The sequence below is a fragment of the Danio rerio genome, chromosome 17 (assembly GCF_049306965.1).
Source record: "Danio rerio strain Tuebingen ecotype United States chromosome 17, GRCz12tu, whole genome shotgun sequence".
Taxonomy (NCBI): domain Eukaryota; kingdom Metazoa; phylum Chordata; class Actinopteri; order Cypriniformes; family Danionidae; genus Danio; species Danio rerio.
The window spans coordinates 3,964,766-3,987,667 of record NC_133192.1 but is presented as its reverse complement, the minus strand read 5'-3'; the positions used below and the strand labels follow the sequence as shown (position 1 = coordinate 3,987,667).

The 22,902-nt window shown below is 35.8% G+C and overlaps 1 protein-coding gene and 1 long non-coding RNA gene across 4 annotated transcripts in view; one reads left to right on the top strand and one right to left on the bottom strand.

Annotated features, from left to right (window-relative positions):
• The window catches only part of LOC141378498 (uncharacterized), a 282,672-nt gene that overhangs the window by 106,444 nt on the left and 153,326 nt on the right, over positions 1 to 22,902 (bottom strand). The gene's annotated exons all lie outside the window — the stretch shown is intronic.
• The window catches only part of LOC103909003 (uncharacterized protein C14orf132), a 43,309-nt gene continuing 33,849 nt past the window's right edge, over positions 13,443 to 22,902 (top strand). The window contains exon 1 of the mRNA XM_021467269.3: positions 13,443 to 13,743. Within this exon, the coding sequence (XP_021322944.1) occupies positions 13,717 to 13,743 (27 nt within the window). The 5' untranslated portion in view covers positions 13,443 to 13,716. The remainder of the gene's footprint in view (positions 13,744 to 22,902) is intronic.

The following is a 22,902-nucleotide window of genomic DNA, read 5'->3' as shown; positions in this document are numbered from 1 at the left end:
AGCTGCTGAAAATCAGTTTCCGAAGTTTAAGAATTGATTCTGAAGCGTGATTTGACTGACATCAAAAGTGGCCAATCACAGTCGACCTTGTCTAGTTGCGTGAAACGTAAGGGCGGGACAAAGGCTTTCTGTGTTGCAGAGACAGAAAAAAACAACTTAAAAACAAATGTTTTGTTGGAATAATGCTTCTCGGATGTTTTCACTATAGAGATGTCTAGCAGAGTAATTAAACCGCGGACTTATTTCCTGCCTATTTGATGATCTTCATACACGTTTCGCTCTCCGACAGCCAGTCGACTCGCCTCTGACCTGTCACTCCTCTAAACACAGTCTGAATGGCGGCGCGGGAATGGAGGTATTGCGCAATTACTCATTTCTGCAAATGCGGCGAGTGCGTTATTTTAACACGAGAGCGCATTCATGTACACAAATCGCTAAAACAGATATGCGAGCTCTTAAATAGGCTTTTTTCAAATGAACTGCAAGTGCTCTCATGATCGCGTGTGTGCTCAGATAGAATACAATCGCGATCTTTCCACTATTAAAGTAGACATTATTTATCTTTGCTCAGAATACAATCGCGATCCCTCCACTATTAAAGTAGACATTATTTATCTTTGCTCAGATAGAATACAATCGCGATCTTTCCACTATTAAAGTAGACATTATTTATCTTTGCTCAGAATACAATCGCGATCCCTCCACTATTAAAGTAGACATTATTTATCTTTGCTCAGATAGAATACAATCGCGATCTTTCCACTATTAAAGTAGACATTATTTATCTTTGCTCAGATAGAATACAATCGCGATCCCTCCACTATTAAAGTAGACATTATTTATCTTTGCTCAGATAGAATACAATCGCGATCCCTCCACTATTAAAGTAGACATTATTTATCTTTGCTCAGATAGAATACAATCGCGATCCCTCCACTATCAAAGTAGACATTATTTATCTTTGCTCAGATAGAATACAATCGCGATCCCTCCACTATCAAAGTAGACATTATTTATCTTTGCTCAGATAGAATACAATCGCGATCCCTCCACTATCAAAGTAGACATTATTTATCTTTGCTCAGATAGAATACAATCGCGATCTTTCCACTATCAAAGTAGACATTATTTATCTTTGCTCAGATAGAATACAATCGCGATCCCTCCACTATCAAAGTAGACATTATTTATCTTTGCTCCTTGACTAAATTTAGTCAAAAGTATTCAAAGTTGTCAAATATTTGGAAATAGATTGATACATGATCGATGACAATGCTAATGGTCTTCTTATTTGGCTGTGTTGTGAAGTGAAACTTACTTTTAGCAAAGGTGGAACATTTTTTATTTCTTTACGACAAAATAATTATGCTGGAAATGTTTCTGGATGAGGTATTTGTGTGATTTATACATTTAGCTGTATTCTGATCTGTCCTAAAGCATTACAGGTCAAAGCAATCCATTGTTACTTATTGTTTATTTATCACAATTTACAATAAGGCTCTTAAAGCACTGCTTTGATAAATGTAGTGTTGTCATATTTTAAATACCTCAAGTAAAATGAATTCATTTGTTTTATTTTTTTTTTTACTGACAGTGTACATGTATTTTTTTACGTTTCTATTTTAGATTAAGATCAAGTGTAAAATAAAATCTACATGTGATGTACAGCTATTTAAGAAACAAATTTGCCATATTGTAAAGAAAATAGTGTAAAATATGTAAATAAAAGGCTAAATTTAAATCTTTTTACCATATACTTCAATTAAACCTTTCAAAGCTTAAAAATATATATTTTTAAAAATGGGCAAAAAGTGTCTCTATGGCCTTAAAGATTATTTGATTTTCATTAGGCTGTGCCTGTGTGAACCCTGTCATATGTACATTTAACATTTATTTCAAGATTTGTCTGAAAAGTGTATGAATAGCCTATATTTATAAGGTCCAAGCAGCATTTCCAGCTTTTGATGAATAGGCTACTATGAATACTTTAGATTTAAGTACAGCAGTTTTCTTTTTACTTTTTAAGAACAGCGCCATTTTTTATGAACTTTTAAAAGCACATTTTAACTAAAACTTTTTTTTTATCTGCAAGCACAGTTAATGTTCAGACTATTTCAAATGTTTAAAGTGACTGACAATAATACATATTCTTACTAATAGGAAATAATCTGCATCGTTGTAAAACTGTGCACACCTGTAGCTGCTTAATTAGGCTTACGACGCTATTTTTTTTAATACTGGTTAAAAAATAGCGTCGTAAGGTGGTACTTGGAGAGACGATTTTTTTCTAAGGTGGTACTTGGTGAAAAAAGTTTGAGAACCACTGGTTTAGAGTACATTTTGTTGTACGTTTCAGATGATAAATCCACAAGAGGGTGCTCTCAACATTTTGCGAATCTGAAATATGTTATTTGAAGTATGTTTTGTTGCACATATTAAATGACAAATTCACTAGAGGGCGCTTTCAACATTTTGCGAATTTAAAATGTTGTTTGGGTTACATTTTGTTGTATGTTTCAGATGATAAATCCACTAGAGGGCGCTGTCAACATTTTGTGAATCAGAAATACGTTATTTAAAGTACATTTTGTTGCACATATTAAATGACAAATCCACTAGAGGGTGCTGTCAGCATTTTGCGAATCAGAAATATGTTTTTTAGAGTATGTTTTGTTGCACATATTAAATGATAAATCCACTAGAGGGTGCTGTCTACATTTTGCGAACCTGGAATATGTTATTTGAAGTATGTTTTGTTGCACATTTTAGATGACAAATCCACTAGAGGGCAGTGTCTGCATTTTGCGAATGTGAAATATGTTGAGTGAAGTATGTTTTGTTGCACATTTTATATGATGAATCCACTAGAGGGTGCTGCCTGTATTTTGCGAATTTGAAATGTTTAGGGCACATTTTGTTGTATGTTTGAGATGACAAATCCACTAGAAGGGGATGTCTACATTACATGAATAGTATTGCGCAATATAGATGACAAATCCACTAGAGGGCACAGTCTACATTTTGTGAACCTGACATGTTATTTAGGGTATGTTATGTTGCTCATTACCGATGACAAATTTATTAGAGGGGGCTGTCTTAATTACATCAATATGAAACATGTTTTTTAGGGTACATTTTGTAACATTTTAGATGCCAAATTCACTAGAGGGCGCTGCCTGCATTTTGCGAATCAGAAATATGTTATTTGAAGTATGTTTTGTTGCACATTTTAGATGATAAATCCACTAGAGGGCGCTGTCTACATTTTGCAAATCTGAATTATTTATGGTATGTTTTGTTGCATGTTTTAGATGAATAATCCACTAGAGGGCGCTGCAAACATTTTTTGAGTATATTAATATCTAATATATATAAATATTTTTTTAGGGTACATTTTGTAGCACATTTCAGATGACAAGTCCACTAGAGGGTGATCTGTACACGTTTCAAATCTGACATGAATTGAGGTGAATGAATCATGCACTAGGGGTCGCTGTCTCCAATCTTAAATATATATTATTTAGGGTACATTTTGTTGAACATTGAAGATGACAAATCCACTAGAATCTGACATGTTATGAAGGGTATTTTGTTGCATATTTTAGATGAATAATCCACTAGGGGCACCGTCTACAATCTAAAATATGTTGTTTAGGGTATGTTGTGTTGCACGTTACCAATGACAAATCCACTAGAGGGCGCTGTCTACATTTTGTAAATCTGAAATATCTAATTTGTTACAATTTTTTTTAATAAAACAAAATGAGTTACTTCTTTGATCCTGAAGTGAGATATGACACATGAATTTACATTTATGCAGTTTTTTTTTATTTTATAAAGGTTAAAACGATGCTTGTGTAGTTGTGTCAAATTGTATGCACTTATAGGAGTTTTATCGTACGTTTAAATTACTGTCATTTGCAGACAGCAAGATATATGCTAAGCAAGTTAACCTTAGCATAGCTTCCCGTCACTGGTCCTCAACCAGCCAAAAAAAAAAAAAAAAAAACTTGCTCTAGTTCTTTGTGGAAGAATTTTACAGTCAGTGGTGCAGCAGATAAAACAGTGATACTGTATATAATGTGTGCAAAAGTATATCTTAAGTATATATATATATTAGGGATGTAACGGTATCAGAATTTCACGGTACGGTAATACCTCGGTATGAATGTCACGGTACGGTATTTATTGAATCATTTACAGGAAAAAACAAAACTTATGAAAATACTCCAAAAAGTGCCAAAAGTGTCAATGACATACAAATTAGCCATCTATCTGTAAGCTTTGAAACAGGAACTTCAATTTTAATAACAAAAAATTATTAAACCATGTAAAAAAATTAAGTTTCAATTTAGTATTGTTGAAAACTCATCACATTCAACATTTAATCACTCACTCACTTAGATAGAGATGGGTTTAAAGGAAAATTATCATATAAATATAATCTGGTAAAAGCTGGTATCTCTGGGTATTTACAATGTCCCCTGCAACAGAAAAAAACCCTCTCATTTGGGACTGAGGTTTCTGGGACAGAGATATGACTTTATGACTTGGCCCAGGTTGACAGCAGTGGGTAACGTTGTGCATTGTCTTTCCCCCACTTGAGAGGACAAACCATGAGTGAGATAGAGGTCTCATGTCTGCATCAATCTGAACAGTGTGCTGTGTTTCTGCAGTCCCCATGACTGATTATTAGTCCGATTCCCCAACTTGCAGGCACGTGCACACATAGGGCTCAACCTGTGCAGTGCACATGCCCTTTTTAGTCTTGGATAGAAAATGCCCTTCCAAAATGATCAAAAGTGCCCCCGCGACGCGACATACCCTCCGTCCCCGCTTTACAGTACGCGCGCGACAACACCGCTATTCAGTACACGCGCGACAACACAGCTGATAAGAACTCGCAGGACAACACCAATTTCAGTACGCGCGCGGCGACAACACCCGCTTTAGGGTTTTCCAGCTCTTTTTGATCCCCGCTTCTAGCAGCACACTTCATTTCCGCATTACTGGATCTGTAGCGACAACAGACCGCAAGGGATAATGGCCAAGCCTGGGCTGATTGGAATTGTAGTTTCCGGTACCTCCCGTTCGCTTCATTCGCCTGAGCAAATTTTCTCAGAAGACCTATAGTTTTACCGAGTCATGCGACTACGGTAATATCGAAAAAATTAATATTGCGGTATGACAGTATTTACAATACCGTTACATCCCTAATATATATATATATATATATATAAGCGCTGTCAAAATTAACACGTTAACACATGCGATTAATTTGAAATAATTAACGCGTTAAAAAAATATTGTTGTGGCCAGGGCAGACGCCCACAAGTTTCCTGCTGTTTCGACGTAGTTTTTGGGCCGGGCTGATCATCTTCTTATGATCTGATCGGCCCATAAAACACTCAGCAGACTGTCATGTCTTTCTGCCTCAATGATTGACGGTGCTGCGAGCTGTCACGCTCTGAAAGTAAGATGTTTCTTTTCCGGACAGAGCGCCTGTGTGATATAATCTGCAGCCCATTGATCCTTTTCTTCATTGACATTGGGCTGACCCAATCACAATCTTCCATGTTGGGCTCTGTGTGACGTAGGTGTGTATTCGTCAGAATATGCAAGAGTCACGCCTGTTTCTCACGCGCGGGTCCGCCCCGCGGGAGAGCAGCAGCGGGGCACAGATCAATATATTCCTGTCTATTCTATCTAGTTACCTATCTGTCCTTATACATATACTTTTTTTAAAACTTTTAATCTGCACCACGGCCGCGGCAACTTTCTCCTGCTGTTTCCTGAACCTCCAAGTCTTTATTTTACAAATTATAAAGAATGTCTGCTTCTCAATTTCTATGAGGAATGTCATTTATGTATTTTAAGATGCACTCGGTCAGAAGACAAGCGCATGAGATATCATGACACAGTGTTTTTGACCGTCAGCATGATGTCGGCTTATAGTGACAATAATATTTATACAATATGGTTTATATAATGATATTTATACATGATCAAACTAGTGTGCAACTTTTTTACATTTATTTTTGTAGTTCTGCCCAAACAAATATTTGTTGCATTTTTTAATTGTTTAAGTTTTTTTTGATTGACAATGTAAAAGCTGTTAGCTACGTTTGACGTTTTATTGTTGAGTTAAACATGTTTTTTAAGGGTCTCTGACACATTGCTTTTATTATTTATCTTTATTTTATTAATCAACATTACTTTGTGCGTCAGCAGGCAGGTTTTGTTATGCTCATTATTTTCTAGACCCCTCAAAACACACAGGAACCCACATTTCCAGTGTGGATTATAATTTTATTTTAATAATAAATAAAAAAAATGTAGTTTTTTAATTTGTCAACTCTCGTTATTTCCTTTATATGGCTTTTGTGCTTTTATAGAATGGGAGTTGGTAAACCTATTCAAGGGCGTGCACAGATTTTCAATTCTTTATTATTATTATTATTATAATTTTTCATATTTGCAATATCTGTATTTTGGCATTTTTTTGCAGTCCACTTAGAATCCAACATGGAAATCAATGTTTTCTTTATTGTCATTGATTGTTTTGAAATTCAAATGTCATTAACATGCCTGTGTTTTTATTTCTGTAATAAATATGGCTGTCAAGCCAGGATCTTGATGGTTTATTGTGGGTATGTTGTTTACATGAAGAAATCTTTGTTAAAAGTAAACAAAAAATTCTTATAATGAATTATATTTTGAATTTAAATAGTATTTGTCTTGCGTTTACATGAATTTTACACTCAATAGACAAAATAACAAGTTTCAGTATTTTAAATGTGATTAATTAGTTATTTTTTTTAATCGATTGACAGCACTAATATATATATATATATATATATATATATATATATATATATATATATATATATATATATATAGATAATATTGCAATATATAATGGCAGGGAAAAAAATATCGCAATGTCAATTTTTTCCCAATATCGTGCAGCCCTAGTTATCAGTATTGGTCTATTATTCCACATTGGTCCATTCGGTGCTTAATTTGTGAGTTGTAAGGTCCTGGAGCGGATCGGTTTAACGGATCCAGCATGTTCCTCGAGGTTCTCAAGCACAAAAGTGGAGAGTGGGTGGGGAGGTGTGTGTGGGGGGTGTTGGATGGTGGAGGGGTGTCGCGGACGAAAGTGAAGACGGTTACGAAGTCGTGGAAGAAAGTGAAAGTGAACAGCGGATGGTGAAGGAGGGCGGTTGAGGAGGGGAATTGATAAAATGAGGTGCCGGATCAGATTTCAGAGGTGCCAGATCTGGAGTGTTCCAGCACAAATTTAGCTCTGGGTTCATCCCTAAATATAATAATCAAATATATAATTCATAAAAAAATCCTATAATAAATTTAAGGGTTTAATGTGTATATTTATGTGTTACATTAGTTAAAATTTGAGATACATTTAGTTTTCATACAAATAATGTCAAAATGCAGCACAAAGTTTTTTGTTTTTTTTTTCTAATAAAATAAAATAAGCTTCTTTTTTGACCCTAAACTGAAATAAGACCGGGACATCTTCATGATACATTCCTCTTTTTATGCTTTTTATTTGAATTGTTTTATTTTTGTGATACAGTAATAAGAATTTGAGAAATAAACACATTTTGATTTCATGCATGTGTTGTCAAATGTTATGTTTTTTAACCCTCAACTGAAATATAACCAGGATATTTTCTTGACACTTGACTTTTAATTTGTTTTTTTATATATAGTTTTATTTCTGTGTTACATTAATTCAATTCAATTCACCTTTATTTGTATAGCACTTTTACAACGTAGATTGTATCAAAGCAGCTTACTGTTGTAAATGAGGGCGATGCCAACCCTCTTGTGCACCACCAGAGGGAACCATCGCCAGAATTCTGATTCGACTCACGGACTCAAAATCCCATAAGCCCTGCTACCTGGCACTGATTACGGTCCAGGTGCAACTCATCAGCTCTCGTGTATATATACCACACTCACGCTCCGGTTCATTGCGAAGTCTTGATTTGCCTGGCTGTCATTTCTGAGCGTTCCATACTCCTTGCTTCGGACTGATCTGTGTTTCTGACCCTGTGCTTGTTCTACGATTACGAAAGACATCTGCCTGCCCCTGATCTCCAGCCTGTTATTCTGACCAGTAAGATATCTGCCTGCCTTTGAACTTTTGCCTGTCCCACGTTCTGTCTCCTGGATTGCCCCTTTGTGTTTGTTTGTATGTGTGCTCTTAATAAAGCTTGCAAATGGATTCAATGCCTTCTGACTCATCACAACAGAAGACTTCGCCACTACAGAATCCAGCAGCTTTAGCACAAGTCTCGACTGAACTTTCCGCTCAAGCCACTCAGTTAGCCACCCATCATCAACAACTCACCCATCTAACTTCTCTCACGGAGGAACTGGTGAGAGCTATGCAGCAACTCCGTCATCCGAATCCTGCAGTTACCCCGCCTGCTACCATGACAGCTTCTCAACCAACGCATGTCTCCAATGCTCCGGCTACCGTAAGTCCCCGATTAGCTTTTCCTGAAAAGTTTGATGGGTCACCTTCTCGCTGCAAAGGCTTCTTATTGCAATGCAAACTATTTGTTAACCAACAACCTGCATTATATCCCACTGATTCTAGTCGGGTGGCTTTTGTATGCAACCTGTTAACGGGGAAAGCGCTGGAATGGGCTACAGCGATATGGAAGGAGGAGGAATGTAACTATCCCACATTTGAAACTTTTCTCAAGCAATTTCGGGAAGTGTTCGAGCACCCAGCAGATGGGAGAAGCCCCGGTGAGCAGTTACTTTCTCTTACACAGGGGCGTAACACAGCTGCAGAATACGCCCTGTCATTTCGCACTCTCGCCGCTCAAACTAACTGGGTTGAGGATACACTGAAGACACTATTCAGACGGGGTCTGAATACCAATCTACAATCTGAATTGGCTTGCCGTGACGAAGGAAAGAAATTGAACGAACTCATTGAACTTACCATCCGTCTTGATCATCTGATTCGCAGCCGTAGAAATCCTCGCACACAGCTCCATGTTTCAAGTGACACGCCCCCTGATGAACCCATGCAACTGGGTTTCACCCGTCTCACCCATGAAGAAAGAATGCATCGATTGCAAAATCATCTATGCCTGTACTGCAGTCAATCAGGGCACAGGAAATCCACCTGCAGCGTACGACCTCAGACACCAGTTCAATCGGTGAGTCCTTCCCATGTTCCTGCACTTTTCAGTGTACTGATTCCTGTGATTATTAAATTTGATAAAAGAATGATTAATACTACGGCTCTTGTCGACTCTGGATCTGCCGGAAACTTTATATCTAAGAAATTTGCTTTATGTCACGAACTATCTCTCAGCTCGTATGATTCATGTCTTGCAGTGGAAACACTAGACGGTCGTCCTGTGGGTGAAGGACGCATCCGTATGATTACGAATAAGCTACAGTTACAAGTTGGTGTTCTACACATTGAAGAAATGCAATTCTACATTATTGATTCAGTTAATCATCCACTGGTGTTGGGACTGCCCTGGTTAAGGCGACATGATCCTCATATCTCCTGGAGGGACGGACAGATATTGCAGTGGAGTGAGTCATGCATGAAACAGTGCATCCAGCCCATTCACAAAATTCCATTACGAACCACCAATGTGTTACCTGAACTCGTTGATGAACTAATCCCCATTGAGTACCATGACTTACATGAAGCTTTTAGCAAACAAAAAGCTACTCAACTTCCCCCACATCGACCAAGTGATTGTGCTATTGAGTTAATTCCAGGTTCAAGTCCTCCAACGGGTCGAATATTCCCTCTGTCACAACCTGAGCACAAGGCAATGTCTAAATATATCGACGAGGAATTGGCCAAGGGTTTCATCCGACCTTCTACATCTCCTGCTTCAGCTGGATTCTTCTTTGTAAAGAAGAAAGATGGCAGTTTACGTCCCTGTATTGATTACCGAGGGCTCAATGAAATCACCGTAAAATTCCGCTATCCATTACCCCTCGTACCTCCTGCCCTGGAACAATTAAGAAAGGCTAGATATTATACCAAGCTTGATCTTCGCAGTGCATATAACCTTGTCAGAATCCGTGCTGGTGACGAGTGGAAGACCGCGTTTTCCACCACTAGGGGGCACTATGAGTACACGGTAATGCCCTTCGGCCTGTCAAACTGTCCATCCGTGTTCCAATCTTTTATGAACGATGTCTTTCGGGATATGCTGGATCGCTGGGTCATCATTTACATCGACGACATCCTCATATATTCAAACACGATGAAGGAACATGTTGAACATGTACGTATGGTGTTGCAACGCATGATTCAACATCGTCTGTACGCCAAATTAGAGAAGTGTGAATTTCACCAGACACAGATCGCCTTTTTGGGATACGTCATCAGTGCAGAAGGGATTACCATGGATGATACGAAGGTACAGGCAGTTCAACGATGGCCGTTACCCCAGAATCTCAAGGAGTTGCAGCGATTTCTAGGTTTTGCCAACTTCTATAGACGGTTTATCAGAGGCTTTAGTTCAATAGCCGCACCATTAACAGCCATGACCAAACGAAATTCCCACAAACTATCCTGGTCCTCTGAAGCACGCCAAGCATTTAGCGATCTGAAGACTCAATTCACCACAGCTCCTATTCTCCGTCATCCCAACCCAGACCTACCTTTCATTGTGGAAGTGGATGCATCCAACACAGGAGTCGGTGCTGTGTTATCTCAACGTCAGGGTCAACCATCCAAAATGTATCCATGTGCCTTCTTCTCCCGTAAATTGACCAGCGCAGAACGAAACTATGATGTGGGAAATCGCGAATTACTGGCAATGAAATTAGCCCTGGAAGAATGGAGACACTGGCTGGAGGGGGCTAGTCAGCAATTCACCATATTAACTGACCACAAGAATCTGGAATATCTTCGCTCAGCCAAACGTCTAAATCCCAGACAAGCTCGTTGGGCTTTGTTCTTCACCAGATTCGACTTCATTGTCACCTATAGACCAGGGAGTAAAAACAGTAAGGCAGATGCACTATCCAGGCTATCAGAGGATAAAACCCCAATTAGTGATGAAACCATTATTCCTACGAACTTACTAGTGGCTCCAGTACAGTGGGACATAATTACCGAGATCCAAGAGGCCAACCGAGAAAACAACCCTCCAGTAGACTGTCCGAATCACCTGATTTTTGTACCCAATAACATACGTACCAGATTACTGACCCATATTCATGACACTCCCAGTTCGGGGCATCCAGGCATCACTGCAACTTTGGAGTTAGTCAAAGCCCGTTTCTGGTGGCCGTCCCTCACGAAAGATGTAATTAATTATGTTCAGAAATGTAAAATTTGCCAAAGCACGAAGGCATCTCACCAAACCCCTGCTGGCCTGTTACAACCGCTACCGGTTCCGCAACGGCCCTGGTCCCATATAGCGGTGGACTTCATTACGGATCTCCCTGTTTCCCAGAACAACACAGTCATTCTCACGGTGGTTGATCGTTTCTCCAAGGCTTGTCGCCTAATACCGTTGCCCAAATTGCCCTCTGCCTTTGAAACCGCAGAAGCCCTGTGCAATCATGTATTTCGAATGTTTGGCTTACCTGATGATATCGTCTCAGACAGGGGATCCCAATTCACTTCCCGGGTATGGTCCGCTCTCTGTAAAAATCTAAATATTAATGTTAGTCTCACCTCAGGGTACCATCCTCAATCCAACGGCCAAACTGAACGTATGAATCAAGAAGTCATTCGATTTCTACGTTCCTACTGTCATCAGCAACAGCACGACTGGAGTCGCTATCTGATGTGGGCAGAATATGCACAAAATTCATTAATAAAGCCAGCCACGGGTATTACGCCATTCAAATGTATTCTTGGCTACCAACCACCCCTGTTTCCATGGTCCGGAGAACCCACTGAGTTACCTGCTGTCACGGATTGGCTGCAGCGGAGTGAGGATGTCTGGAACCAGGCTCACAGACATCTCATGAGGGCAGTCAGGAGGAGAGAGATTCAGGCGAACCGTCACCGACGCCAGGGACCCACGTATCAACCGGGGCAGTGGGTGTGGTTGTCGACACGAGACCTTCGTCTGAGATTGCCCTGCCGCAAACTCAGTCCCAGGTATGTAGGGCCATTCAAAATTGTACGCCAGATTACTCCAGTGTCTTTTCGCTTAGCCTTGCCTAATCATTATCGTATTTCTCCTACTTTCCACATGTCATTACTCAAACCCGCTGGTGGTCCACGAGAGGAGGCGGTTGAGGAGGAATCAGAAACCAGGACCCCTCCACCTGTCATGATCGAGGGCGAGGAAGCTTACCTCGTTCGAGAAGTGCTGGACTCTCGACGTCGGGGTGGCGCCCTCCAATATCTGGTGGACTGGGAAGGGTACGGTCCAGAGGAACGGTCCTGGGTGAATGCTAGAGATATTCTAGACCCAACTCTCACGGAAGAGTTTCATCAAAGGTTCCCAGAGAAACCAGCCCCCCGACAGCGCGGTAGACCCCGGCGTCAGGTGCCTTCTCGCTTCAGGAGCCGCTCGCAGGAGGGGGGTTCTGTTGTAAATGAGGGCGATGCCAACCCTCTTGTGCACCACCAGAGGGAACCATCGCCAGAATTCTGATTCGACTCACGGACTCAAAATCCCATAAGCCCTGCTACCTGGCACTGATTACGGTCCAGGTGCAACTCATCAGCTCTCGTGTATATATACCACACTCACGCTCCGGTTCATTGCGAAGTCTTGATTTGCCTGGCTGTCATTTCTGAGCGTTCCATACTCCCTGCTTCGGACTGATCTGTGTTTCTGACCCTGTGCTTGTTCTACGATTACGAAAGACATCTGCCTGCCCCTGATCTCCAGCCTGTTATTCTGACCAGTAAGATATCTGCCTGCCTTTGAACTTTTGCCTGTCCCACGTTCTGTCTCCTGGATTGCCCCTTTGTGTTTGTTTGTATGTGTGCTCTTAATAAAGCTTGCAAATGGATTCAATGCCTTCTGACTCATCACAACACTTACAAAGAAGATCATAGTAAATTGAAACAGTGTGGTTAATAAGAACTTGAGAAATAAATACATTTAGATTTTTTATTACTTATATTCAAAATGCAGCACAAAACATAATTTTAAAAACAATTGCCAAAAAAAAACAAGTCTAGTGAAAAAAAAAACAATATTAATAATTGATCTTTAAGTGATTTATGCATTGTTTTGTGTTTTTTTTTTTTTGGATGGTTTGTTTGTTTTTCGTTCAACTAGTTAGAATGAGACCTTAATACATTGAGTTTTTTTAAACAAATAATTTAAACAAACATCGTCCACAATTGCCAAAACAAATGGGGGTAAAATAAGCTTCTTCTTTTGATCCTGAAGTGAAATATGACTGGGACATTTTCTTGACACATTTACCAACTGAAGTCATTCAGGCATTATAAGTGTGATCACGCGTGATGTGACGCGACATGAAAGGTGGAGGTAAAACGAGAGAGAGTGAGAGAGAAAGAGAGAGAGAGAGAAACGCGGTCTCTCAGAGTCTCGCATCATCCTCAGTGTTTCCTCTCTGATGTGTTGTGTGTAAATGTGGATCTGTAAGGATGAAGACTGAGGACGTTTGGAGTCTCCGTCAGACACGCTGCTCTTTAATGTTCACGAGGAACTGAAGAAACACTCCAGCAGGAACTAAACACACTTCTTCGTCATGGATCTTTCATTCATGGCCGCTCAGGTAAGACACCAAATCAAAATACGAGCTTCACTTCAACCTGTTCACTCTGAAACATCCGAGTTCAAGTGCTCAGACATCACTTTTTAGATCCTAAATGAAACGGTTTGTTATAGTTTTAAACCACTCCTGTGATTTGCATAATGTATTTTGATATAATTATTATTATTTTTGCAAGTATATAATTGCTTTATATATATATATATATATATATATATATATATATATATATATATATATATATATATATATAGATAAATATTTACTAGGATTTATTTTGGTCAACAAAGTGAATGGAGATATATTATATTTCATATACATTCATTTTTTTAAACTCCAGTCATGCCTCATCTAGCGTCTAGAGAAATCTCATTTAAAAAAAAAAAAAAAAATATATATATATATATATATATATATATATATATATATATATATATATATATATATAATACAACTACAAAATAAATAAAAATGCATTAATTATATTGACAAAATCAATAATAGTAAAAAAAATAAATGCAGTCGTATAATAATATACAGAATAAATACATTAGGTATATTTTAATAAGTAATATACAGTTATATTATATATACAGGGATTTATTTTGGTCAACAAAGCGACTGAAGATAGTTCACTTTATATTTCATCATATATATTTTGTATTATATGAATTAATTGCAGTTATATTGTTGTATTACATCATTATATACATAATTCTAAAGCAACTTGTATTATATGAATTAAAATTTTTATTCTTTAGACGCCAGTAATGCCTCATCTAGAGTCTGGAGAAATCTCATCATAAATAAATAAATAAATAAATAAACATAATAAAACTCCAAAATTAATAAAAATACATGAATTATATTAAATAAATAAATAAACATAATAAAACTCCAAAAGTAAAAATACATCAATTATATTGACAATATATATTTTAATTAATAGTAAATTAAATGCAGTTATATTTTTGTATTATATCACTATACACATAATTTATACATTAGTATATTTAATTAATATACAGTTATATTTACGGGGATTTATTTTGATTACAGCGACTGAAGACAGTTAACTTTATATTTCACAATATATGTTTTATATTATTTGAATTTATATTTTTATTTCTTAAACTCCAGTCATGCCTCATCTAGAGTCTGGAAAAATCTCATAGTAAATAAATAAATAAATATAATATAATATAATATGATATAATATAATATAATATAATATAATATAATATAATATAATATAATATAATATAATATTATATAATATAATATAATAATATAATATAACATAAATATAATACAATTTACTCATAGACTAATATAATATAATATAATAATAATAATAATGTATAATTTAATATAAATATAATATAACTGTAATGTGATATATAAATAGGAAATTATAATATAAATATAACACAATATAAAAGAACTATAATATAATATAATATATAAATATAATTTTAATATAACATATATACATATATATATATATATATATATATATATATATATATATATATATATATATATATATATATATATATATATATATATATATACACACACACACACACATACATTTCCTAAATTATAATATTATAATTTCCTACACACACACGCACGCACGCACACATATATATATATATATATATATATATATATATATATATATATATATATATATATATATATATATATATATATAATTTAAATAAAATATACTATAATATATATAGAATAATATAATAAAACTACAAAATTTATATAAATTAATTAATTATATTGACAAAATATTGTATTAATAGTCAAATGCTATAAAGCAACTGAAGACAGTTAACTTTATATTTCACAATACATGCTTTACATTATATAAATTTATATTTTTATTTCTTAAACTCCAGTCATGCCTCATCTAGAGTCTAGGGAAATAAATGAATATAATACACACATAAGCCGATTATTTTTGTAGGTATTTTTTTAACAATTTATTAAGCATACCAGTTAAAATGAGACAAATGGGCACATGTATGGGAGAAATTATGGATCTTTGTCAAACCCCCCTGGCTACAGACCTTAAAGAAGCATCTCAGAAGACGACCCCGCTGTTCATTTGTGCTTCATCTAAAACTCCACATCTATAATCCTCTTAGTCTATGCTGACAAAATCTTCAGCAGCTCAAACACTCTAATGGCTAATGGACAGACGACTGCTTCTCACTCAGGGCTGCTGTTTATGCTAATGAGGGAGAGATAGGCACTAGTGGGCGGGGCTTTCCCCCTCTGATGACACGTACAAAGGGAGAATGTCAATCAAAGCGTTCCAACAGACTGTTTATATCAAGCCTGATTATAAAAAGTAAAATTAATTCATGTTGCCCATTAGAGGCTGGAGATATTCACAAACTGCTGACACACGACTGTGTTTAAACCCCTAGTACATGTAATTTTTGCATAATGGCTCCCCTTCAAAATGTGTTGATTTATCTCCAGACATCATGGTAAAGACAGAAGTGTTGAACAGATGAATAATAGGCAGAGAAACATCGGGCATTTAGAGTGAAAGAAAGATGTGTTTTATCGAGACAAGATTGATCATCATCATCATCATCATCACCTAGTGTCTGAACAAACGCACCTATTTTTCTTCTCGTGACTTTTTGGGATGTGATGAAAACGAATGCAAATGAACACGACACACTCCATTAACCTACTGGAAGACATCATTCACCAATACAGCACTCAGACAAACAGTATTGTTCACAAACTCACACTGTAAACTCAAAAATATACAGATATCCATAATAAAATATAGGCCTCTCACAATAATCAATATGTTGATTTATTGTGCAATACCTAGAGATGATCTCAATCATGTTTGCCGTTGCAATATACATTTACAAATTCACAAATGACGATGTCAAAGTTTATAATTGGACATTTACCTAACAGGACGTTTAATAGTGGACATTTACCTTTTTAACATCAAATTATACAAGCTAAATGACATTAGGAATGATTAAGAAGAGTTATTATTGTGCAGTTATATAATCAGTAGCTTAAAATGATCTCAATACTATAATAATATTGCTTATCAAAACTATTTCTGTGGCAATATATCATGCAACACAAAGTCTTTATCATGACAGGCCTAGCGACACAATCAAAATGATACAATCTTGCTCGTGGTTATTATCGATCAGTGTTGGGTAAGTTACTTCCACAAATGAATGAATTATTTACATCATTGCAATTGTATTTAAATGACATTTTAATTACTGAAAAGTGTGAAAAGTTCATCAATAAGTTATTAAATTAGTTGACTCAACTTAAAATTAAACTTTATACAGTATAAATTCTATAAATCAAACTCAGCGACGACTAAAATCAGAGCCAAACAGGACATTTTAGCTTTAGTGTTGGGTAAGTTACTTCCAAAGAACAATGAATCACTATTTACACCGTTAAAATTGTATTTGAATGACATTTTAATTATTGAAAAGTCTGAAAAGTTCATCAATAAGTTATTAAATTACTTGACTTAAAGTTAAACTTCATACAGTTTAAATCCCAAAAATTAAACTCGATGTCGACTGAAATCAGAGCCAAACAGGACATTTTAGTTTGAAAGTGTGAAAAGTTCATCAATAAGTTATTAAATTAGTTGACTCAACTTAAGTCAACATCATGCAGTATAAATCCCATACATTAAACTCGACGACAGCTTAAATCAGAGTCAAACAGGACATTTTAGCTTTAGTGTTGGGTAAGTTACTTTTAAAAATTAATGAATTGCTATTTACATTATTAAAATTGTATTTAAATGACATTTTTGTTGTTAAAAAGTTAATCAATAAATGATTTAATTACTTAACTGAACTTAAAATTTTACTTTATGCAGTATTAAATGACATTTAAATGACATTTTAATTACTGAAAAGTCTGAAAAGTTCATCAATAAGTTATTAAATTACTTGACTTAAAGTTAAACTTCATACAGTTTAAATCCCAAAAATTAAACTCGATGTCGACTGAAATCAGAGCCAAACAGGACATTTTAGTTTTACTGTTGTGTAAGTTACTTCCAAAGAATAATGAATCACTATTTACATCGTTAAAATTGTATTTAAATGACATTTTAATTACTGAAAAGTCTGAAAAGTTCATCAATAAGTTATTAAATTAGTTGACTCAACTTAAGTCAACATCATGCAGTATAAATCCCATAAATTAAACTCGACGACAGCTTAAATCAGAGTCAAACAGGACATTTTAGCTTTAGCGTTGGGTAAGTTACTTTTAAAAATTAATTAATTGCTTTTTACATTATTAAAATTGTATTTAAATGACATTTTTGTTGTTAAAAAGTTAATCAATAAATGATTTAATTACTTAACTGAACTTAAAATTTTAGTTTATGCAGTATTAAATGACATTTAAATGACATTCTAATTACTGAAAAGTCTGAAAAGTTCATCAATAAGTTATTAAATTACTTGACTTAAAGTTAAACTTTATACAGTTTAAATCCCAAAAATTAAACTCGATGTCGACTGAAATCAGAGCCAAACAGGACATTTTAGCTTTAGCATTGGGTAAGTTACTTTTAAAAATTAATTAATTGCTTTTTACATTATTAAAATTGTATTTAAATGACATTTTTGTTGTTAAAAAGTAAATAATAAAGATTTAATTACTTAACTGAACTTAAAATTTTACTTTATACAGTATTAAATGATATTTAAATGACATTTTAATTACTGAAGAGTCTAAAAAGTCAATAAGTTATTAAATAACTTGACTCAACTTAAAATTCTACTTCATACAGTATAAATCCCATTAATAAAACTTGACGAAGACTGAAATCAGAGCCAAACAGGGCATTTCAGCTAGTGTTGGGTAAGTTACTTCCACACATTAATGAATTACTATTTACATCATTGCACTTGCATTTAAATGACATTTTAATTACTGAAAAGTTCATTAATAAGTTATTAAATTAGTTAAACTTCATACAGTTTAAATCCCATAAATTAAACTCGATGTCGACCTAAATCCGAGCCAAACAGGACATTCAAGCTTTACTGTTGGGTTAGTTACTTCCAAAGAACAATGAATCACTATTTACATCGTTAAAATTGTCTTTAAATGACATTTTAATGACTTAAAAGTCGGAAAAGTTCATCAATAAGTTATTAAATAACTTGACTCAACTTAAAATTAAACTTTTTACAGTATAAATGCTATAAATTAAACTCGATGACGGCTGAATTCAGAGCCAAACAGACATTTTAGCTTTAGTGTTGGGTAAGTTACTTCTAAAAATTAATGAATTACTATTTACATTATTAAAATTGTATTTAAATGACATTTTAGTTGTTGAAAAGTTCATCAATAAGTTATTTAATTACTTGACTTAACTTAAAATTCAACTTCATGCAGTATAAATCCCATAAATAAACTGGACTACGACTGAAATCAGAGCCAAACAGGACATTTTAGCTTTACTGTTGGGTAAGTTACTTCCAAAAACTAATGAATTACTATTTACATTATTGAAATTGTATTTAAATGACATTTTAATTACTGAAAAGTTAATCAATAAGTTACTAAATTACTTGACTCAACTTAAAATTCAACTTCATAAATTCCATAAATTAAACTCAACGACGACTGAAATCAGAGCCAAGCGGGGCATTTTAGCTTTAGTGTTGGGTAAGTTACTTCCAAAAACAAATTTTTTACTATTTACATTATCAAAATTATATTTAAATGACATTTTAATTGTTGAAAAGTTAATCAATAAGTGATTTAATTACTGGATTAACTTACAATTTACCTTTATTCCGTATAAATCTCATAAATTAAACTCGATGACGACAGGACATTTTAGCTTTAGTGTTGGGTAAGTTACTTCCAAAGAATAATTAATTACTATTTACATTGTTAAAATTGTACTTAAATGACATTTTAATTACTGAAAAGTCTGAAAAGTTCATCAATACGTTATTAAATTACTTGACTCAACTTAAAATTCTACTTCATACAATATGAATCCCATATATTAAACTCGACGATGACTGAAATCGGAGCCAAACAGGACATTTTAGCTTCAGTGTTATTCAAATGTACATAACAGACCTTCAGTAAAGCATTCAAGCCTCCCTGTCATTGACTTTTACTAAAATTGCCTTATTTACAATTCCCAGATATTAAACATTGTTTAGATAAAAGTTGATTAAGAAGTGGGACATTTATACCTATAAGCGCCAGCGTGCGTTAAATTTACCCACTATAAAAAAAAAATTCAATTCAATTCAATTCAATTCAGCTTTATTTGTATAGCGCTTTTACAATGTAGATTGTGTCAAAGCAGCTTCACATAAATGGTCATAGTAACTGGAACAGTGTAGTTTAGTTTTTAGTGCTTAAGTTCAGTTCAGTTTAGCTCAGTTCAGTGTGATTTAATCATTACTGAGAGTTCAAACACTGAAGAGCAAATTCATCGATGCGTAGCTCTACCAATCCTGAACCATGCGAGCCAGTGGCGACAGCGGAGAGGGAAAAAAACTTCACCTGATGGGAGTGAAGAAATAAAACCTTGAGAGAACCAGACTCAGTTCGGCACGACCATTTTAATTTCTCCACTGGCCAAAAGTCTTGTGCAGAGCTTCAGTATTTATGCACTGTATTCAGTATTTATGCACTGTATTTGTGCACTGCTTATACTTGAAATTACTCACCAGTGACTTTTACTTTCAATTTCACTCACTGAATTAGAGGTTATAACAAATGAATAAAGTCCCAATGACTAAAAGAAGACGATTTGTAGAGCTATTAAAAACACAAAACATAATGAATGATGAAGAGTCTGGAGAAATCAGTTATGCATCAGAGTATGATGGCTCAAACTTAGACATTTTAACCTACTCATGAATGTTCAAACTTCACTGGTGTTGTTCTCCTAAAATAATCTTGAAATAATCATTTCATGAGAGCAGGGGCACCCAAACTCGGTCCTGGAGGGCCGGTGTCCTGCGAAGTTTAGTTCCAACCCCAATCAGACACACCTGGGCTAGCTAATCAAGCTCTTATAGGCTTTCTAGAAACATCCTTGCAGGTCTGTTGAAGCAAGTTTGATCTAAATCTGCAGGACACCGGCCCTCCAGGACTGGGTATAGACACCCTGGTCTAGACACTTTTTGTTAACAGTGGCGTAAAACAGTGAAATAGTATGTTTGTTTTCTAGCAATTTCTAAACAAAATTCGTGCTGGGTAAAATTTACCCGCTCTGGCGATTTTATATAGTGACCTCCGACGGTTCTACTGTTAAACAAGTACATTATAAGCAACTTTAATTACCTGAAGATATTAGGATTTAAACAATTTAATCAGAAAATAAGATGAGATTTATTGGTTTTGTTTATTTTAGTGCTAAATTAAATTAATTAATATCAAATTACTAAAACACGAAGGCAGGACAGGGGCAGGACAGTAAATCTGACTTACTTCTCTCTTCCGGCTGCCGTTATCAGTTTCTCACTATTTCTTTTCCTTTCTGAAAGTCTTGATAACAATATAAGATTGCAATAAAAATAAGAGCAAATAAGCAAATAAGATTGTAACTTGAGCAAAAAAGGATTGTAAAAAATTATTTGTTGTACTCTTCACTGCACTCCAAGTTTACCAAACTATGACCCCATCTGCCTCTGAGCAACCTGAGATGTGAAAAGTGGCCATAACAATGAGTGAACAGCACCAAACTGAACTGACCAGACAGCATGTGCTGAATAATCAGATCTGTCCAATGAATCATCCGTCAGCAAACGACTCGCACTTCTAAACCACACGAATGAATCTTCTGGAGAAAACGAGTGACATTGGGCCCCGGTGGGGGACTGTGGCTCCGGGGAACACCAGCTGAGTAATACTGTATATATGGTACTGTACAGGCAGCATGGTGGCTCAGGGGTTAGCACTGTTGCCTCACAGCAAGGAGGTCGCTGATTTGAGCCTCGTCAGTTGGCATTTCTGTGTGAAGTTTGCATGTTCTCTCTGCGTTCGCGTGGTTTTCCTCCCGGTCATGCGGTACAGGTGAATTGGGTAAAAGCAGTGTATGTGTGTGTGAATGAGTGTGTATGGGTTTCCCAGTGATGAGTTGCAGCTGAAAGGGCATCCGGTGCGTAAAACATATGCTGGATAAAGTTGGCGGTTCATTCCGCTGTGGCGATCCCAGGTTAATAAATGGACTAAGCCGAAAATAAAATAAATAAATGAATGAATTCAGTTCCTTTTTTACAATGTTGCTGTCATGATCACCAGCGATATAACCCTTATAGATCACGGGTATTCATTTACTTTCACTCGGATCACAATCCCCTCGCCATATGGACTGCAACTCCCAGCATGCACCTCACACACACTGGTTCCTGTTTCATATTGATTACACAAACAGCCGGAGGATCATTATGAACTTATTACAAGGACTTAAAAAACAGCACACACACACTCATCAGGGCTGAGTCTTGTTAATCTGTTTTAGTGAGCATTACGACAAGTTTTCCTTGCCTTGCCTAGCTGTGTTAGTAGTGGTGCACAAAGCAAGGCTTCATGAACCACTGAAACATTCGAAGCAAATGTGTTAAAGCTTCGAAACCAGTCTCTAGTGACACCTAGTGAACATTTTTATGTATTGCTATGGAATAGCTTCATCAAAGAAACAGTTGAGCAAACTGAGGTATTAAACCACACGTTGTAGAGAGGTTTCAAGTGATTTAGTAGAGCGGTGAGGGTTTCAGACTAGCATGCCGAGATAATGGGTGCGAATTCAGGGTCATGCAGCTATAGATGTTTGTTTTTAAATGCTCTGTTCTTGTAACATATTCTGACTGACGTCAGATTGTAAACTTTGTGAATAAATATGTCTGGTTTTGGTCATAAAAAGTAACATTATTAAAATACATCAAGTTATAATATCAGAGTATTTGAACAGGGTGATATTCGAACTCAGGCTAATAGCAGCACAGTTACTTTATGCACACACACGGTCCACTAGACGACATGACATAGAGATTTTTTCCAACCCTGTCAGTCAAATGCAAATTCGCCAGGCCTCAAACACTTCTGAAATGACAGATGCTTTGAATCACT